The sequence below is a fragment of the Amphibalanus amphitrite genome, unplaced genomic scaffold, assembly GCF_019059575.1.
Source record: "Amphibalanus amphitrite isolate SeventyFive unplaced genomic scaffold, NRLGWU_Aamphi_draft 000075F_arrow, whole genome shotgun sequence".
Classification (NCBI taxonomy): domain Eukaryota; kingdom Metazoa; phylum Arthropoda; class Thecostraca; order Balanomorpha; family Balanidae; genus Amphibalanus; species Amphibalanus amphitrite.
This window is the reverse complement of record NW_024881571.1, coordinates 568137-585417: the sequence shown is the minus strand read 5'-3', so window position 1 is coordinate 585417 and position 17281 is coordinate 568137. Positions and strand designations below refer to the sequence as shown.

The window sequence follows — 17281 nt, the reverse complement described above, 5'->3', positions numbered from 1 at the left end:
CGGGTCTGTTACAAATGATGTGATTTGGAGCGCGGCCGCGGCCGGCCGGCCGGCCGCCGGTGGTTTCGACTCGGACGGGCGGGCGGACCCGCCGGTGCGTGAGCGTCCGTCGCGTGCGCGGCTGTCTGTCGACCGAGGAGGTTCGTCCGGCCACTGATGGGTCGACGCGGTCGTGATCGGGACTGATTGGCCGGTCTGGCCCGTGTCACGCTGCCGCCGGCTATAAGCGGTCAGACGGCGGGGTTACGAGGCGCAGAGCAAACGGCACTGTGTCTTGACGATCGCCGGCGATCAGTTCGACCGCGACTGAGCGTGGGTGAAGGTAAATATCACACAGACTGCGAGTGTTGACTCACCGAGTGGCGATTTGTTCCACTCTTTGTTAGGGTAGCTCGAACGGCAGGAATCTGCGCACTACCGTCTGATGAGCTGGGCGCTCGACAGCGCTTCTGCAAATATGGTTAACGTGATTAGCTGGTCTCACGACTGCTCGATAGTGTTCTAGTTGGATCGACCAGCATTGATATAATATGCAGCTACGGTCCTTCGGTGGCATAAATAAGGCCCGTTTCAAGGGTACCCAGTGAGCTGTTTTTAATTTACTGTTTTATGTTGCTGCTTTGACGTCCTGGTGGTGTTGTTGGAGGTCTGGCGTACACGATAACAGTCTTGTGTCTGGTTGGCTGTCGTCAGTATACAACTTAGAACGTTTCTTAATCGTTTGCCGAACCTGCCAGAACGCAATTGTAATGGCATGCATAGTGGCCAAGCTTCAATGGGTTTCAGCAAACCTGCTGATCGCATGGTATTGATATATTTTGTCCAATGCGGCTTGAAATGACTCCTGTTTTTAGAAGGCTGTATACGAGTAGTCACCTGCCGGCTTCCTTTGCCATCGTTCTGGACTCGCCGGCTGTTTCGGTCAGTCCACTGCTCAGCGGTGGGCACACTGCTACCTGACAGGAGGCCGCATGACGGCCCGTCGGGAGCGTACACCATCGATTAGGGGCACACCTTAGCGGAGCCGTCAGAGGCACAGCGGGCCGCCGATCAGAGCCACGCAGCGGGCACCAATCGATCAGCCGGAGCGACGCTGCAGCGCCACAGGCCGGCCAATGTAACAAGCGTGAAATATTTACTCCACCAAATGCCAAATAGGTGATTGTGGACGCCGCCGGCGGCTATCTACAATCAATGGTCATTATCCTGTCCAAAACGTACCGAGCCCCGTCGGGCGACCGGGGACGCCGGTCGGCGGGGCCGATGCGCGGCCGGTCGGTCGGCCGGTCGGTCGGTCGGTCCGACCCCGATTACCGTATCGGTCGGCCGGGCGGCGCGGGCGTGCTCCCTGAATCAGTAGAGCGGCGATGGCCGCGAGGCCGCGCCGGCCCGCTCGATGGCCTCAAGGTGACACGGCGCTACGCTGATTACGGAAACAACAGAGCGGTGTTTAGAGCGCAGAGCTGAAATTTCGGTTCGACCATTGTACGATCAGAGAAAGGTAATGTGCGTATGAATTTGAAATGATTTGATGGGACAGACCACGCACGGTGGAAAAGCTTGCAAACTGAATAAAATGGCAGTGAATAGCATCCTGTCACTGCGACCCAAACGCTGTTAATCTATCCCCTGATATAACGCAGGCTCCTATTATTTCTAGTTAGCTACTCACGGTGGCTACCTAGTATCCATCCTAACAGACTTCACCTTTCAACACTTACCATGGTCAATGGTCATTGGTCATCGCTCATCGAGCATTGCTGACAACTCCTTTCCAAGAAGGCGGCGCCACTGTGCTGTCCTCAGCTCTGGCCTCAAGATCTGACATCTCATGGCGTCCCCCCTGACCCAATTCCGAACCTCGCCGACCCTTCGATCTCTTCCATTTCCCAATGCAAGCAATTCTAGCTGTCTCTGTCCGTCTCTTCCGTCTCCATTGCCAGCAATCCCAGCCTACTCTGCCTTGGCTCCCGCCCCAGTGCCGCCTCAGACAGACTGCCCGCAATAATGAGCGCTAGAAAGGCCACCGCTTTCGTCGGCGAAAATTCACAGAAGCCTTCCCAAGTTTGTGCAGAATAATTTAGTAGACGTTTCTTCTCCGTCTCCAATCCTTTTATTCTCACCGGGATGAAAATGGGACCGCTCCTCTCAGTATTAATACTTGATACGTAGAGCGGCCATTCTGCCCTAGTCTGTCAAGAGTGAATGCGGGCATTTAGCCACGCTCTGAAGCTAACGTCTCTGATGAAGAGGAATTGCATAGATTCATCTTTCGTCCAAAGCTGATAAAGCCTCCCATACGAGCTGAAAATGCGCCCTGATGTTTTCCAGGAAAAGTTAGCGCCGTACAGATGGATATTTGGCGTATTTATAGTTCATGAATCAGCTAACGTCAATAAGTGTCCTATTGACCAATCAATTTCGATGTGATTATCAGGCGGGAATTATTTAGGCGAGTCAGCGGTGATCGCTGTCCCTAGTGAGTGAGCGAGCGGGCGGCGGCGCCCCCCCCCCCACCCCACCCCCAGGACCGCTGGGGGGATGCCCGGTCATCTGTTGCTATTCTTCTGACCGCTGCCCCTAGATCGATGCAAACCCAATGAGCAGACCATGAAGAGGCAGCAATTACGGTCAGAAGAACGGGCGGCCGCCGCCGGCCGGGTCGAGGACTGTCCCCCCGCCCGCCTGTGGGGATGGAGGGGGCGCAGGGCGCTACCGTATGCCGTACATACATTCACTACCAGCTGTCACGGGAACTGTCATGCGTGCCCAGAGGAGGGAGAGCAAGCTGTTGCCTATAGGGACGCTGTCATAAAAGATTGGGAGAACTCTAGGGGCTTGGATGTATTTAATGAATAGTGCCGAGTGCCGTCCCGAACAGAAGTAAGCATAGTTTGTATAGTTTTCGGATGTATAGTTTGGTGTGCTAGCTTGTATCGGGCAAGAACATCGGCTGGCCGCTGGGTATTTTGGTAGCTGCCCGGAGCCCGTCCTGATCAGCTGCCTTAGCCGCGCCCGGCGCCTGCCTTCTGGCCTAAGATTGACCCGCGCTCTTGTCCCGCGCTGAGCCGAGCTGTCGGCCTACCGAGCTAATTACACCCGTCACTTCCGGCCCCGATCGCGGGATCAGCCCCTGGAGGTGGGCTGGACCCGCCGACACCGATAGACTTTAGGCGCCGATTGGATCCGGAATCCAACGTTTCTCGATCAAGCAGAGAAAAGGAGGTTACGTGGACATTGATGAGATGAACGCTGAGGAAGTGTTCTGGTGCACTTCTCTGAATTGATGCCTTGTATGATGTTGCCCGTGTAGAATGGGTCGCTAGGACGATACAATCAGCATGGATTTGCGCTTCTAACATTCACGTGCGTTTTCGTGCGTTCCACGACCATCTTCACTGACATGTCTCAGTAAGACGTTCTGCTGGATATATGCTCGTATGCAATATGTGCATGTAAGGGCCTGCAGAATGCTGGAAAATGAGATATTTTAGATGGGGGCTGCATAAGCAGCTTTGTGGTCCGCAGCAACAATCACTCATTTGCTCGGCGCCACGCGTATCGCTGACAATTCATCCACCGAGCTATTTCGTGCCGGAAGCAAGTCAATAGAACTTTCATTGAAGCTTATTTTGTCGTTTACTGAATGTAGATGGAATTTCAAAGGAAAGCTAAATAGAAATTTCATTCGTGAATGCCTGGGCAAATTCCCTTGCGCGGTACAGGAAATTGTTTGCTTCCATAGTTTTATCTTCAAAAGCGCCTTTGATTCTTTTCCAGATATTTCAAAGTATGTCAGATGCAGAGAAACTAATTTCCGCTGCTGAAATGTTTTTCACTTGTGATAACAAATATATACGTACATCGCTGCACATTAAAGGAGGCACGCACAGTCCGAAAATGCGGCGTGTATGTATTCCTCTCGCGCTGCAGCATTACATAAGTGTATTGTCGTGCCGTTTGCTTATTAGCTGTCAGCGAGTCTGTGATACATCCTAGTACAAAATTGGTAATGATGAAGACTACTTGCAGATAGCGATCACTTTAAATAAGTAGTCGATCGGAGCTTGTAGACTACTGCATAGCCACTCTACCATGCTCACATATGAAATTTAATCCAAGCATGATGCTGTTTGTGTTCAAATTATATCCAATGGAGACAGGATTGCTACATCAATCGCAATAATGCCAAAGAATCATCGTATGCATCATTTATCGGACCATGTTAGCAGAGAACCGTTTCAAGCTGTCACTCTCTGCATGCCCTGTTGCCCACCGTGTCACTGACGGCCGTCCCTCTCTGTCTGTTGCAGATAGCGCGAACGGTAAGTGGTCGGGGACGGCCATTGGGTCGGCCGGGCTGTCTTCCGCAGGCGGTAAGTGTCGGGTTGGGTGGTCCTGTGGGGAGGAGGTGGCGGGGTGAGAGGACAGGACCCAGCACGTGAGCAGGACTGGGTGGCGGGATTCCGGGACCAAAATCTGCGGGCGATAGTCTCCACTGCTGCTGAGCTATGTAGCTGTCCATATCCAAATGATTATTTAGCGCTGCCTCTGATGTCCAGCTCGAGTGGTCTTCATGGGCAACGGGTCCCATTCCTCTCTAACCCAGCCTGTCTTCGGCTTTCAGCAACAGCCCAGGCAGGTATATCAGTCCGTGCGCGCGGGATAAATCATAGCGGCCTTTGGAAGCTCTCTGTAAGACACCAGACAGGCTGTGTCGGTCTTTCCATTCCCTCCCTGCAAGCTGGACCGGCAGTTTGCACTTATTGTCCCTCTTGCTATCTCTGCAAGTTGGTTCGCCGGGCTGTACCGGCCCTCATGCTCCCTGCAGACAGGATATCCGGGTCCGTATGCTCCCTGCAGGCGTCCAGACAGGACATCCTGGCCCGTGCCGCTCCCTGCAGGCGTCCAGACAGGATATGCCGGCGGTGGCGCTCTCTGCCTCTGACGTTTGACGGGCAGCCGAGCGGCGGCCGGCGCAGTAACGCCGAGCGCTGCCGTCACGCCGGCCAAATCCGATTTGCTGGATTAGATTTGAGGCTCGTTATGGCCGCCTTATGTGACGAGCTGGCGTCCAGCGGCGCACCAATCAACTTAGCGGTGACGCCGCCGTGCGCTCTGGGCCGCCGCTCTAGCCGGTCTCGCCTCCCGGTCTGCATTCTGGCTCACCGACCGAGTCCCATTTCACCTCAGGTCTCTGCATCTAAGTCCAGTGGTGTCGGAGACGAAAATTATGCCGTCGCGTCGGTTCGTTCCACCACCTTAGGTTTGTCTAACCACATGCCGGTCCCATTACCGGCCGTCCCATCTCGGCTAGTCCAATGACCTGTCCGTGGCAGCGGCCCACCGAGCCGCCGCTGACCATCCCATTACCGATTCATGCTATCGCCAGCCTCAGTCCCGCACTGAGCGTCCCTCCAATTCCTGCGCGGTCACCGATTTTCTCAGCACCGACAAGCCACCGTGGACCGCCGCTTGCCTTTATAGCCCATCCTGATTTCCTCTCTGACCTTTGGCTGCTGGACGAGCCCGGGGAAAATATTAGGTTAAATCGCCACATTGCCGTCCGCTGGCACGCACCTCGGCTCTCGGGCTGGTCTCGGTCATTCATCCCGCCCTTGTTCGCTACCTTCCCTCTCTCTCTCTCTCTCTCTCTCTCTCTCTCTCTCTCTCTCTCTCTCTCTCTCTCTCTCTCTCTCTCTCTCTCTCTCTCTCTCTCTCTCTCTCTCTCTCTCTCTCTCTCTCTCTCTCTCTCTCTCTCTCGCTCTCTCTCTCTCTCTCTCTCTCTCTCTCTCTCTTCCCTCCCCTCCCTCCCCCCTCTATCTCTCTCTCCCTCTCTCTGCCCCGCGCCCTGCAGCTCCGCGTCGGTCGGTGCCATCAGAGCCCGCTCCTCGTCACCGACAAATATCAGGCCTGTTTGTGACGCGCGCCACCGCCGGGGGCGCAATCCGCGGCCGTGTCTGCCGGCCCGAGCGGCTCCAAATGAGCTGGCGGCCCGCCGGCGCCGTGGGTGGCCGAGGCTGTCGACCCAACTGAGTCCGGCAGCAACAGAGTTACGCTCCTCTGCCGGCGACGGCGAGTGACCGTGATGGCGCTGTCGGTTGGGATTCCCGACTCGTCTCCACCCGCGCTCTGGTGGAGCTCCTATCATACTGCAATTTATTCGGGAGCAGCTGTGTAAATGTTTTTCTCTGAAACGAAGTAATTGGTTAGTTTTACACCCACGTTTTATGTCCGCTTAGCAAGGCTTACGGGATATGCTCGTTTCATATTATGTTCATAATTCAGTGTAAAAGAATTACGACGTCTCATCATGATGATTAAATAAAAAAGGAAATGATGACGTGATGAGATTAGGCATGAAACATCCTAGTTGGCTGAAAATTGAGCCGTAACATTTATGAAAAGCGGTGCCATGGGTCTTTGTATAATTCACAGTCTCACTGAAAGCAGAGCAGCCAGTGGCATTCATATTTAACCCTAATGTCATTCTCAGTCAGATGAACACAATATACCTCAAAATACTTATCCCACGACAACTTTCGGAGTTTCCATGACTATTCCATCTTGTGAGTGAATATCTGTGCTCCGTGGTGGGCGTTTGGGCTAGTGTCTGCCTGTACCGACCGGGAGCGGGTCGGGCGGCGGTGGCTACCATCCATCAACTGGTGTGTCAGAACGGTCGCCTGGGTATATGGATATCAGGTAATGGCGGATCAGTCTGCCGCGCTGTGGCTGGATTACTCTCTGGGGTACTGGGCTTACCGGAGCGGCCGTCGGGGCTACACCCGGTACCGGCTCCATGTACCGGTGCCGAGCGAACGGAGAGGGAAGGGAGTTTCCCGGCACTTACCCCCATCCGCACGGACCCATGGGACGGCTGCTTCTGCTGAGATTGAACAGCAGGACCGCTTCCTCGTGTGGCGGGTGAGGGTAATATTCAACAGGAGAATAAAGGCTAAATGGTTCACGGAACCATGCACAATTAATGTGTTGGCATGCGTATCTACATACATACAAACTGCACAGCCTGAATAATACAGAGTTCCTTCGTATTTTTGTGTTGGGTCATATCCGTATATAATCGCAACAGCATTGCGGTGTGGCTATTTTCCAACAAAGTTGGTTTCACCCTCGCCTGCAATGTCAGCATTGTAAATGATTTCACTCAACTGCATATTGCCGCGGACAGCGGACTGCTCAACCAATCCCTCCGCTAATTAAATAGAAATTCCAACAGGAATTGCTACTTAGCCGGGCACGCCGCCGGGGTCCGGCAGCATTCGTTAGGGGCCAGCACTCGGGAGAGCCGGTGGGCCCATCAGCCGGACCGGGATGGGCGGCGCCACCTCATTCACGGCTGCACTCGGGGGTGCCGTGCCGTCTGATGGGACGCGCGCCGCCGGACGGTGACGAGGTCCGACGGTGTGGGCTGAGAGACGGACGGCTGGGTGTTATAGAGACGGACTGAGAGACAGACTGACCGTTACAGAGACGGGCTGAGAGACGGACGGGCTGGGTGTTATAGAGACGTACTGAGATACGGACGGACCGGACGGTATGGGCTGAGAGGCAGACTGACGGGAGAGACGGGCTGAGAAATATGGACTGATTGTTCTAGAAAGACGGACTGAGAGACAGAGAGTGACCGGTACATAGATGGCCTGAGAGACGGTCCGAATGACCGCCAGACCGGCAGGCACACATATGGTCTGAACTACAATCACACTGTCTGGTAGGTATAGGGACGATCCGCGTTTCTCTCACAGAGAATCCGGAACAGAGATAGCTCAAGAGAATGTGTCGTGCTTTGTTACGAGGGTTGCTGGTCCTCGAAGAGGAAGATCATGATCGATGTCGAAGATCTGAAACCGAACTTGCATTTATGTCTCATAGACGGTGCTAAAAACCGCATGCTGCATGCCCTGTCGCCTGTGTGTGACTGTGTTGTCCTTTTTGTCAGCCATTGGGCAGTTGAGTCGAGTAACGGCGAATGTCTAGCGTAGGCTTCTGGTAGAAGTGAGTCGTAAATCCACCTGACACTCCGTTTAACAAGTCGGGACTCCGGCAGCGATGAAGTGTAAATGATTTATTTGGAATGTGTGATATATACGCTGTGCCAGAGTCAAATCTGACGTCACTCGTCAGTTTATGGTTGGATGAAGTTGGCATGAGCCGAATTTAGCTTTCACTCGTAGGTGTCAGCCATTTACTTCTATGTTGCGAGTAAGGTCAGGTTAAACGTCCGGTCACACCTGTTGACTAGGCTTTGACGTAAGTGCCGTAGGGTTGGCCATTGCAATACCTATGACATTTGTTTTCTGCAAGCATAGATATTTCACCATCCAATGGATATAATTGGACATTTATAGTCTGTGTGTCATTGTGGCTACCTGAGTTTTGCTACTTTATTTATATTTTAGTTTTGCTTCTTTATTGCTACTTATAACTACTTCATTTATAATTTACCATCTTTACTTTAATGCCAAAGCACGAAGAAGTCGCTTGTCATTTGACAAGTAGTTAACTGGCATGCAATGTGTATCCAGGCGTAGCTACTCATGCACGCATCCGAAAATTCATTATCCTCCCCCTAGACTCAGATTGAACAATATTTTCGCAGCTAGAATATATTGCCTTGAAGCTTACCCCTTAAAATTTTAAATACAGCTGAGTGGAGCGCTAAATCAAAGCTTCTAAATGAGTTATGTGTCAGAAAGAGAGCGCTGGTGGCGTTGTATTCATGTCACGTCTGCTTATGCAACATCCGCTTATCATTCACCGGTTGGTCCAATATTATCAAGTACGTTGTTGTTACAGCCGGTTATCCTGATATTAGAGCGTACTTTACTTATAGATTATCTGGACGACAATGGAATATTTCGGGGTCACTTACAGCAGGATATCATGGGGGTTGGATATCAGTGGGATAATCCTAGATTACAAGTGCATATTCTTGGAGCACAATTTAATACTGTGGAGTTCCAAGGGGGGACGGATCACCATGCGCTAAAATTTTAGATATTTCTATTATGTACTATAGCCGAACTTGTATTCAGAGCGAGATATCTAGATGTAACAACAAAATATTTTGAGGCTTCGCCAAGAACTCCCGGCGTCACAGCAGGATGTGGACAGGGGTTGCAGCGCCACATCCTGCCGAATGTCGAGATCCCGTCCCGGTTTTTGGTTCTCTGAGCGTATGGTCGCCGACCGCGCCGGCCGCCCAGTCTCCTCAGCCGCACTCTTTGGGGAGAAATTAAATTCAGACTCATCCGTTTATGCAAAAGCACATTAGTGGTGGCGTTTCGTATGCAGGCAGTGCTGCTGACTATAGCTCAGAGGGCCGGTCGGCTGAGGCCGCGGGGCAGGCTCCTCAGAGCCGACCAGCCACTGCGGTCTGGTCACCTGATGGCCAGCCCGGCGAGTGCAGAGCCAACTCATTGGAAAGCGCGCTGGAAGAGAGGGGAACTGTGGGGATGATGACTTGTTTGTGGCGTAGAAACACGCTCACTGAGATCACCTCACTGGCACGGAGCGCTCTTTCTTATTTAGTGTTTCATTTAAACGGTCGGTTGTGTTTTCGATGTTGGCTGTATTCGCGTCACGTTCTGAAGGTCTAAATTTATTTTCGTGTTCGTCCTCGTCTGAACATCCGGGCGGCGGCGTCGCTCGCTGCGGGATCCATTTCTCTCTCCTCCCCGGTCCGGGGACCGTATCTGACAGACGCAGCCGCCCCGCTCGGCCCGGCCCCGGCCCCGGCCCCGGCCCCGCTCGGCCCGGCCGCCGTCCGTCGCCGCCCGCCCCAGCGCCGTATATGCAGCGACGAGCGATGCCGCCCGTCCCGCTCGGCCGAGTTTAAAGCTGAGAGGCCCGGCCCGGGCGGACGCCGGCTCCCGACTGTAATCAGTGTAAGCCGCTCCGCCAGAGGCGATCAATGCTCTAATCGATAGCACGTGACCGGCTGGTGATCTGTGGAAAGATGAACAGGGATTTGCCGGGCTGCGGGATCGGGCCGGCCCGGGCCGGCTTCTGCGGCTGAAGGCTCGCCGCGCCTCCGTCGGCCGAGTCGCTAAAATGATGGCCGGAACTTGAAAACCAGCCATGTTCAGTGGCTGGTGTGTTTTGTAATGCATTCTGACGGACGGCGACTGCTTGTGGCCACCCTGATATTGACAGACTTCCGACTGGCGAGGCCAGACCGCGATGCGGCTGGTAGCACCAGATACAGACTTTCTTTATTGCATCCCAATTGTGTCGCTGAAATGTGGCAACTCCGACGTTCCTTTTGAAAAGGTCAGCACATCGGACAGCTGAAACGTGACAGTCCAGGCGTAACCTTGACTTGGTTTCCAACTTGTTCATCCTTAGATTTGCAACCGAGTTCATCCGTGTCTGGGGTAAATTCATTAATTATGTTTCCTTAGTAGCAAAAGTAATGAACTGTAGTAAATAATGCTTACAATAAGCAAGCAGTGTGAAAGAGTAGCACGTTTTTGTAATTTCCAGACCTGTATTTTTTCATATGATGGAAGTCATGACAGACTGTGGTGAAACTTCTCATGTCGCACATGCGGGTGTCCATGACTGTTTGACATGGCGAGGGAGCCCTTTTTTCCAAGCATTGGTAATACATGGCCTCTATCCTTAAGCAATGTTACGCTACATGACCAAACGTGCAACGCAAGACTTGCATAGGCAATGTAATGCGATGTGAAAGCAAACGCCAGCCGGTGACTTTCATAATCGACAGGTCACTGAGCATTGCGTCCTCTGGGGAAGGCAGCGTAATTCAATTACCCTGTTGACTCCAGCTGGGTACCTCTCGCTGCGTAATGCAGATCTGCAGCGAATAGTTTAGTTCAGCAACATGGAGTCTTGCAAACAGTTGTGATCACTGAACAGTCCTGAACAATTTTGAACAGCTGCGACCACCGTGAACAGTCCGCACCACCGCCAAAGTGCGTGCTACGAACAGTGCGGGACAGCCCGAGTGGTGACTATTGCGGCCTCACTGGTGGGACCTCGGGGCTCAATATCCATTACACAAAGTTTGGCGGCAGCGTCGCGCAGCCGGCAATTGCGGCTGACTTCCGAAAGGTATCGCTCTTCGGTGCCTGCCAGAACCAGCGGCGCCATTTCGGATCACCAGCCGCCGGTGAGCCGGGGGCGGTTGATAAGCGGCTGCCCGCTTGATGAGTCTGTAAAGCGTCATTAAAGCCATTTATTATGTGACGCTATTAGGCGGTGCACCATTACGCTGTGAGTGTTCCGTGACACTCCACCGTTACGGCATATAACGTCCATTTACAAAAACCACATGGCCTCCTGAGTGCACTTAACCCCTATAGTTGACGCTCTCAGAGATATTATCGTGTGCGCTCGTGCTCATTTTTTACCGTCGTTAAATACCGCCCGTCCACCTCTTGCTAGATTTTTTTAGGTCAATCCTGAGCCATATTCACCGCTACTGTCCTAACCTAGCCCCTATTTAGAGGAGTTTGATCTAGCCTCCTCACCCCTGTTCAGAAGTCCGTCTGTTCCGGAGGTGGTGGCCGATCCCGGAGAGGTGCAGGGGAGGAGAGCCAGCCAGCTGCGAGCGTTGCCTTGAATCGTGAGTGATGCTCGGGCCGACGCCGAGCTTTGCGCTCCACCGGTCCGGCATATAGATGAAAATGAATCTCAAACAGGTGGCTGGCCGAGCGAGAGGCCCCGTAATCGGACGGGCCCCTCTCGGCACACCGCTCAAGAGGCGGTGGCTCAGCCAGGCACGAGAAACACTCGGCGCTATGCTTCTTCGCTGGATCCGGGAAATCCCCGTACAGTTACGGTCTTTGAAAAATGCAGCACCAGCGGTCTTCGGAAAATATAGCACCTGTCATAGTTTTGAGATCCTGTAGCTGCAGACTAACAGTTCCGTGAACTCCCATTGCCAGCTGTTGCTTTGACTCTGATCCGTTCCAACCCCAATGCTACCTGCTCGTGAATCCCGACTCAGCTCTTTGTCACACTGGCGCCAACCTGCAGGCCCGTACTCCACTAGCTCCCAGCTCAGTCTCTTGACTCAGAGTCTCCCGGACACAGCTCTGTCTCCGTCTCCGGATGATGGACGGTCCCGCCTGAGTTATGAACCTGGCAGACGGCCGGCGGAGTGGCACAATCTGAGCAGTGCCACCTGCTCCGGCCGGCCGGGCTGAGCCGCTGTTCAGAGGACCGCTCACCCACGTCCGCTGCTACCGCTGCTGCAGGGCGGCTGACCGGGCGGCCCCGCCCCTGTGGGGCTAATCTGCCGAATCACGGCTGCGTTAGCCGCTGCAGGGTGGCACTGTCGTCCCATCAGCTGGTGTGCTGATCGAAATTGACTCGAAATAGTATAGCTGCTTATTAGGGGGTTTGGGCTTAGCTTGCAATTTTATCTGACCACTGACCAGACGCAAGGTAGTGTGCTGAATCTACTGCTTTTACTCGTATGTTCATTCACTGAATGGCTGCACTGTATGATTTTTACCCGATGACTGCTTTCAGTTTTTGGGATGTAAATTATAGTACACTTCTTCGAACAGCCTGCTAGTGAAATATTTCGTCTTTCTTTGTGTTTCTATACAGTGAATGGCGCTATCTGCGCAACAGCAGCATTGGGAATTTATGTTAATCCATTCGTTGAAGAAGGTGCGACAGGCTCGCTATTGTTCTTGCTCCCGTCGCCCCTGGTCGCTATACAATGACTTTTTTTTTCTTTTCAGAAGACCGGAAACTCTTTATTGGTATGCTAAGCAAGCAACAGACTGAAGAAGACGTAAAGCAGCTTTTTCAGCCGTTCGGACCGATTGAAGAGTGTACAATTCTGCGCGGTGTCGACGGAGTCAGCAAAGGTTCGTAGACACTTGTCGGGTGCACTGCTGCTTCTCATGCTGACGACTGACATCACGTCACAAAGACTGGGACAGTGTCTTAGGGGCAAAGCTATCAAGTACGAGAAGGCATGAAATTGAAAATTCGTTCCTGTTCATGAGTGATAAAGCCCTTGGTTCCCAGATATCTCGCTGCCATGCTGTTGCATGGATCGATGCGATGGATGCAGCAGCCTACCAAATAAACTACCCGCGACACTGTGACCCGCGCTTCCAATAAATCGGCTAGTTAGAAAGGTTACACACTGTCATGGCCAAAGCTGCCGGAAAAGGCTGTCTCAGATTGGTTCCAGGAACCGGGCCGGCGCCCGTAGCGGGCCGTGATGAGCCCGACCTTTCCGCCTCTGTTCAGGCCGCGCCGGCAGAAGGCGAGGCCTGATTGAGGGCAGCCACTCCAGTTTTGTGGTCCGACAGGCCATAAATTGTCGTATTTATGACAGTTCAAACGACTAACATTAGCCATATGCCCAGAGAAATACTGGAACTGAATACTGATGGGGTACACGGCGCCTAGCATCCATCACAGGCGCGGCGGAGAGGTGTAGTTTTAGAAACACTCAATAGATGTCGCTAGTAGCCACTACCTGGTAGGTAGACTAACCCGCACAACCTACAGCGGCGATGCTCGCGGCTGTGTGTAAACAGTTGCGTATCAGTGAGTTGGTGTCGACCCTCATTCGAGCTGTTGTGCAGAATCCTAGCCGAGGACATCAAAGGAACATCATGCGTATTGGCGTGAAATATGAGGATCATTTGTGTTTTAAATCTTTATGAACTATGCAGAGAGGCATTAAAGCTTCGAAATAGAGATGCAGCCTATTAACTCCCTAACATTTGCTGTAATTGGCTATTCTAGCAGCAGTCAAGAGTTTTTTTTTGTGCTTTACTGAAACGATGCTCCGAACACATATTGTCGTCCGTATGTGTTACCGTACCGCTCTGCCTTGCCCACAGGCTGTGCTTTTGTGAAGTTTTCGTCACACCAAGAAGCACAGGCGGCGATCGAGAGCTTGCACGGTAGCCAAACGATGCCCGTGAGTACCGTTATGGGACGATCTACGTCATGGCTGAATGTCGTGAACGCTGAACTCGAGCCCGGATCGTGCGAGATTCCACCTTTAGACGGCGGATAAACGTTCGCCGTTCCTGTGGCTAAAGAGAACAGGTCCCCTGCGTCCACTACGGATTAGTTACTTTATATAGCTGCAGGCCATGATAAAAATAGAGCAATTTAACCTAATGCTATTAATGTACATTTTAGTGCAGTTGATATCAGTGATGGATGTTAGAGAAAAAGAATGAAACCTGTCTGTAAAAGTTCAACAGGAAATGCACATAAAAACAGCTTTCGACGTTGTGCCGTTATGAGGTGATGGCGCTTGGTCGAATGCCCATCGACAACTTTCATTCTGTATATAACGCTCAACGTTAGCTTTAAGCAAAATGATGAACTGCACCTTTCCCTTTAATGATGCGTAATTATTCCTGTCGCCGAGAAAATCAAACCATCAGTATTCCGTTCTTCCGTTTGATGTTCAGCGCAGCACACACTCTGCATCCGATCACCAGCCAAAGCGGACGGTAATAAGCGGCGGTTTTACGAGCGAGCGAGCTGTGTCTGAGAACCGTATCGCACTCCCAGTCCTCTCTCCCGCCCTGCTCTCTTCCGCTGTATATCGTCCCTGGGCGCGACATCATTTCGCCGGAAATGAAGCTCTAAACGAGAGAAAACAGCATCGGTGTCCGTTTTTTAGCTGGTCTGGCGGACGCTCTGTATCACTGATACAGACTCAGCGCTGTCCTAGCGGTGGTCGGCGGGAGGGCTCCCCGACCTAGGGCGGTCGGCTGGCGGTCGGTGGGAGGGCTCCCCGACCCAGGGCGGTCGGCGGTCGGAGCGGCCTCATTACGTGCGACACGGCGCGACACGCGGCGCGGGCCGGTCGCCAATCAGGGCCGGCGGCGCGGCGCGCGGACACGGCCCGCTCGCCGCCGGCGCGCTGTAATGACGCCCCTCTCGGCCGGCGGCGGTGACGCTGGCGTCATTAGGGTACGGCCGACGGCCGGCGGCGGCGGCCGTCCGCTCTCCCTTCCCGGCCGGCGGCTCACACCGCCGCCGCCGCCGCCGCCGCCGCCGCCGCCGCCTGTTGACCCGGTCGATACCAAGCGTCGTCCGAGTTTCTCAAATTGCCGGCCTCCGACCTCCCCGCTCGCTGCCCCTCTCTCCTCTCCCCGCCCCGTCCCGCCGGCGCAGCGCTGCGCTCAGATGAGACGGGATTGCCACCAAATCGGCGTATTGATAGTGCTCCGAGGTGATCTTAACGGGTCATCAGTCTGTCTTTTCAAGCCGTCCAACTTTGAAGCTGGCAGTGGCGGGCGGAGGAGGCCGTCTCCAGCCGCCAATCAGAGGCGCGTAGTTAGGAGTATTCTTCTGCCAGACCAGCTTTCACTGGCGGCGCGCCGTCGCCTTCTTCTCTGAATGGGCGGTCGAGTGGCAGCGGCTCGGTCAGCACTCTGTCTGTCCGTCTGTCTGTCCGGCCGAGCTGTCCGTCTGCCTGTGTCTGTCTGTCTGTCTGTCTGTATGTCTGCCTGTCTGTCTGTTTGTCTGTATGTATGTCTGTCTGTCTGTCTGTATGTCTGTCTGTCTGTCTGTCTGTCTGTCTGTCTGTCTGTCTGTCTGTCTGTCTGTCTGTCTGTCTGTCTTTCTGGCGGGCTGACCGTCTGTCTCTCTGACCGTTTATCCGTCTGACCGTCTGAACGTCTGCCCGCTTGCCTGCCAGTCTGACCGACTCCCTTTGTCCGTCGGTCCATCCGGCCGCTGACTGACCGGGGCTCTGTCAGTGGGCGCCGGCCATCACCAGTCCTGACATGAGTTCCAAAGTAAATACCGATGGCGCGCTGATTGGTGCCCGGAACTGACGCCGCCGGCGGCCCGTCCGGCCTGTCGCTCAGTGACCTGACGTGACACGACCCGCACGACCGGCCCCGGCCCTCCGTCAGCCCGGCCCGGCCCTCCGGCGCGCAGCGGCCCGACGCCGACAAAGTTTGCCTTCAGATCCGGTTAGCGAGCTGAAGGATTTGCAAAGTTGTTCATGCGACGGGCGCGCGCGGCGGCGCCGGGTTAACATTTGACTGAGCTACGCCCTTCTGCTGTCGTTCACGGTGGGGAAAGTCTCATGGGGCGGGACCGAGGGGCTGGGGAGAGGGATGCTGTGCTGGGACGGTGGTGAAAACTCTGCTCTTCTGGCAATAGACCGACGGACGGGAAATCCGCTCTCACGGTGCTCAGGGAGATCTCAGATTGTACTGTTTCTGTTGAAAGTAGTTTTCACTAAGCCAGGCTATTGGAACGGCATTTTCGCCCGCCCAAACGCTCGGTGTCGGTTATTTTACGTTTCCTTGTCTCAAGCCGATGATATTGTACTGTCGAGCACAATGTCTAAGCTGACCTTACATTTCTACAATTGAGGAACAGGAAATATTTGAAAGGTCACGGCCTATAATTTGATTCAATATCTGACAGATCTGCGCTTGATGCTTGCAAGCTGTTATTGGAAATCCTTTGTCAAGTTGGGGTGAAGTTTCTATTTTAATGAATCATTTTCCCCCATTACATAGCATAGGAGGTCCAACAACGTCCACAATAACTATTTACCAAGACTGATGTGTAGTTTTTTTTTTAAGAGACCATCACAAAATATCGAATATTGTCAAATGTCCATGGCCTTTTACTTTACATGATAATCTTTGTATATGTAGACGCACATCACCGTATACCCATTACATTATCACTCTGAAATTCCCGGCCCACCCTCTGTCCGGTTTGCGCCTTTCTGCTGCTCTGTCACGTTCGACACGTGTCTCTTCTGATCCCGGAGAACATTTTCCGTCGGCCCGTCCAAGGCTCTTGTAAGTTCACTGCTCTCGGTTTTATCCCAAGGCGCACTGTCCTCGGCCTGTCCGCGTGTCTGTCCGTTGCTCTGCCTGCTCACCCACTGTCCTGACCCCAGAGAGCATCGTCCTTTGGTCTACCCATCCAGTATCTAATGCTCTGTCCCGCTCTTCCGCTGTTCTTCTGACCCAGCATCATTACTTATCCGTCCAGTGTCCGGTGACTACTCCTCTGCCTTTCTCACCAACCGCTCTCGTTGTGATCTCAGGGAGCATCGTCCAGCCTGGTGGTCAAGTTCGCCGATACTGAGAAAGAGCGCCAGTTGAGGAGGATGCAGCAGATGTCCGGCAACATGGGATTGCTCTCGCCGTTCGTCTTCAACCAGTTCGGCGCCTACGGCACATACGCCCAGGTCGTGGACAATGTGAGTTCACCTGCCACAAGGGTGCGCACTGGGGCCGCTGTTGATAGTGGGGGGGGG

The 17281-nt window shown here is 53.6% G+C and overlaps 1 protein-coding gene across 9 annotated transcripts in view; it reads left to right on the top strand.

The window, feature by feature from the left end:
• The window catches only part of LOC122379297 (CUGBP Elav-like family member 3-B), a 131797-nt gene that overhangs the window by 99211 nt on the left and 15305 nt on the right, over positions 1-17281 (top strand). For 8 of the 9 annotated variants that reach the window (XR_006256160.1, XM_043361357.1, XM_043361361.1 and 5 more), the window contains exons 4-7: positions 4314-4325; positions 12744-12872; positions 13866-13945; positions 17069-17224. Coding sequence is in view for 8 of the 9 variants with exons in the window: in XM_043361357.1 (XP_043217292.1) it covers positions 4314-4325; positions 12744-12872; positions 13866-13945; positions 17069-17224 (377 nt within the window). In the remaining variant the exon portion in view is untranslated. The remainder of the gene's footprint in view (positions 1-4313; positions 4326-12743; positions 12873-13865; positions 13946-17068; positions 17225-17281) is intronic. The other variant, XM_043361359.1, reaches the window with a different exon arrangement.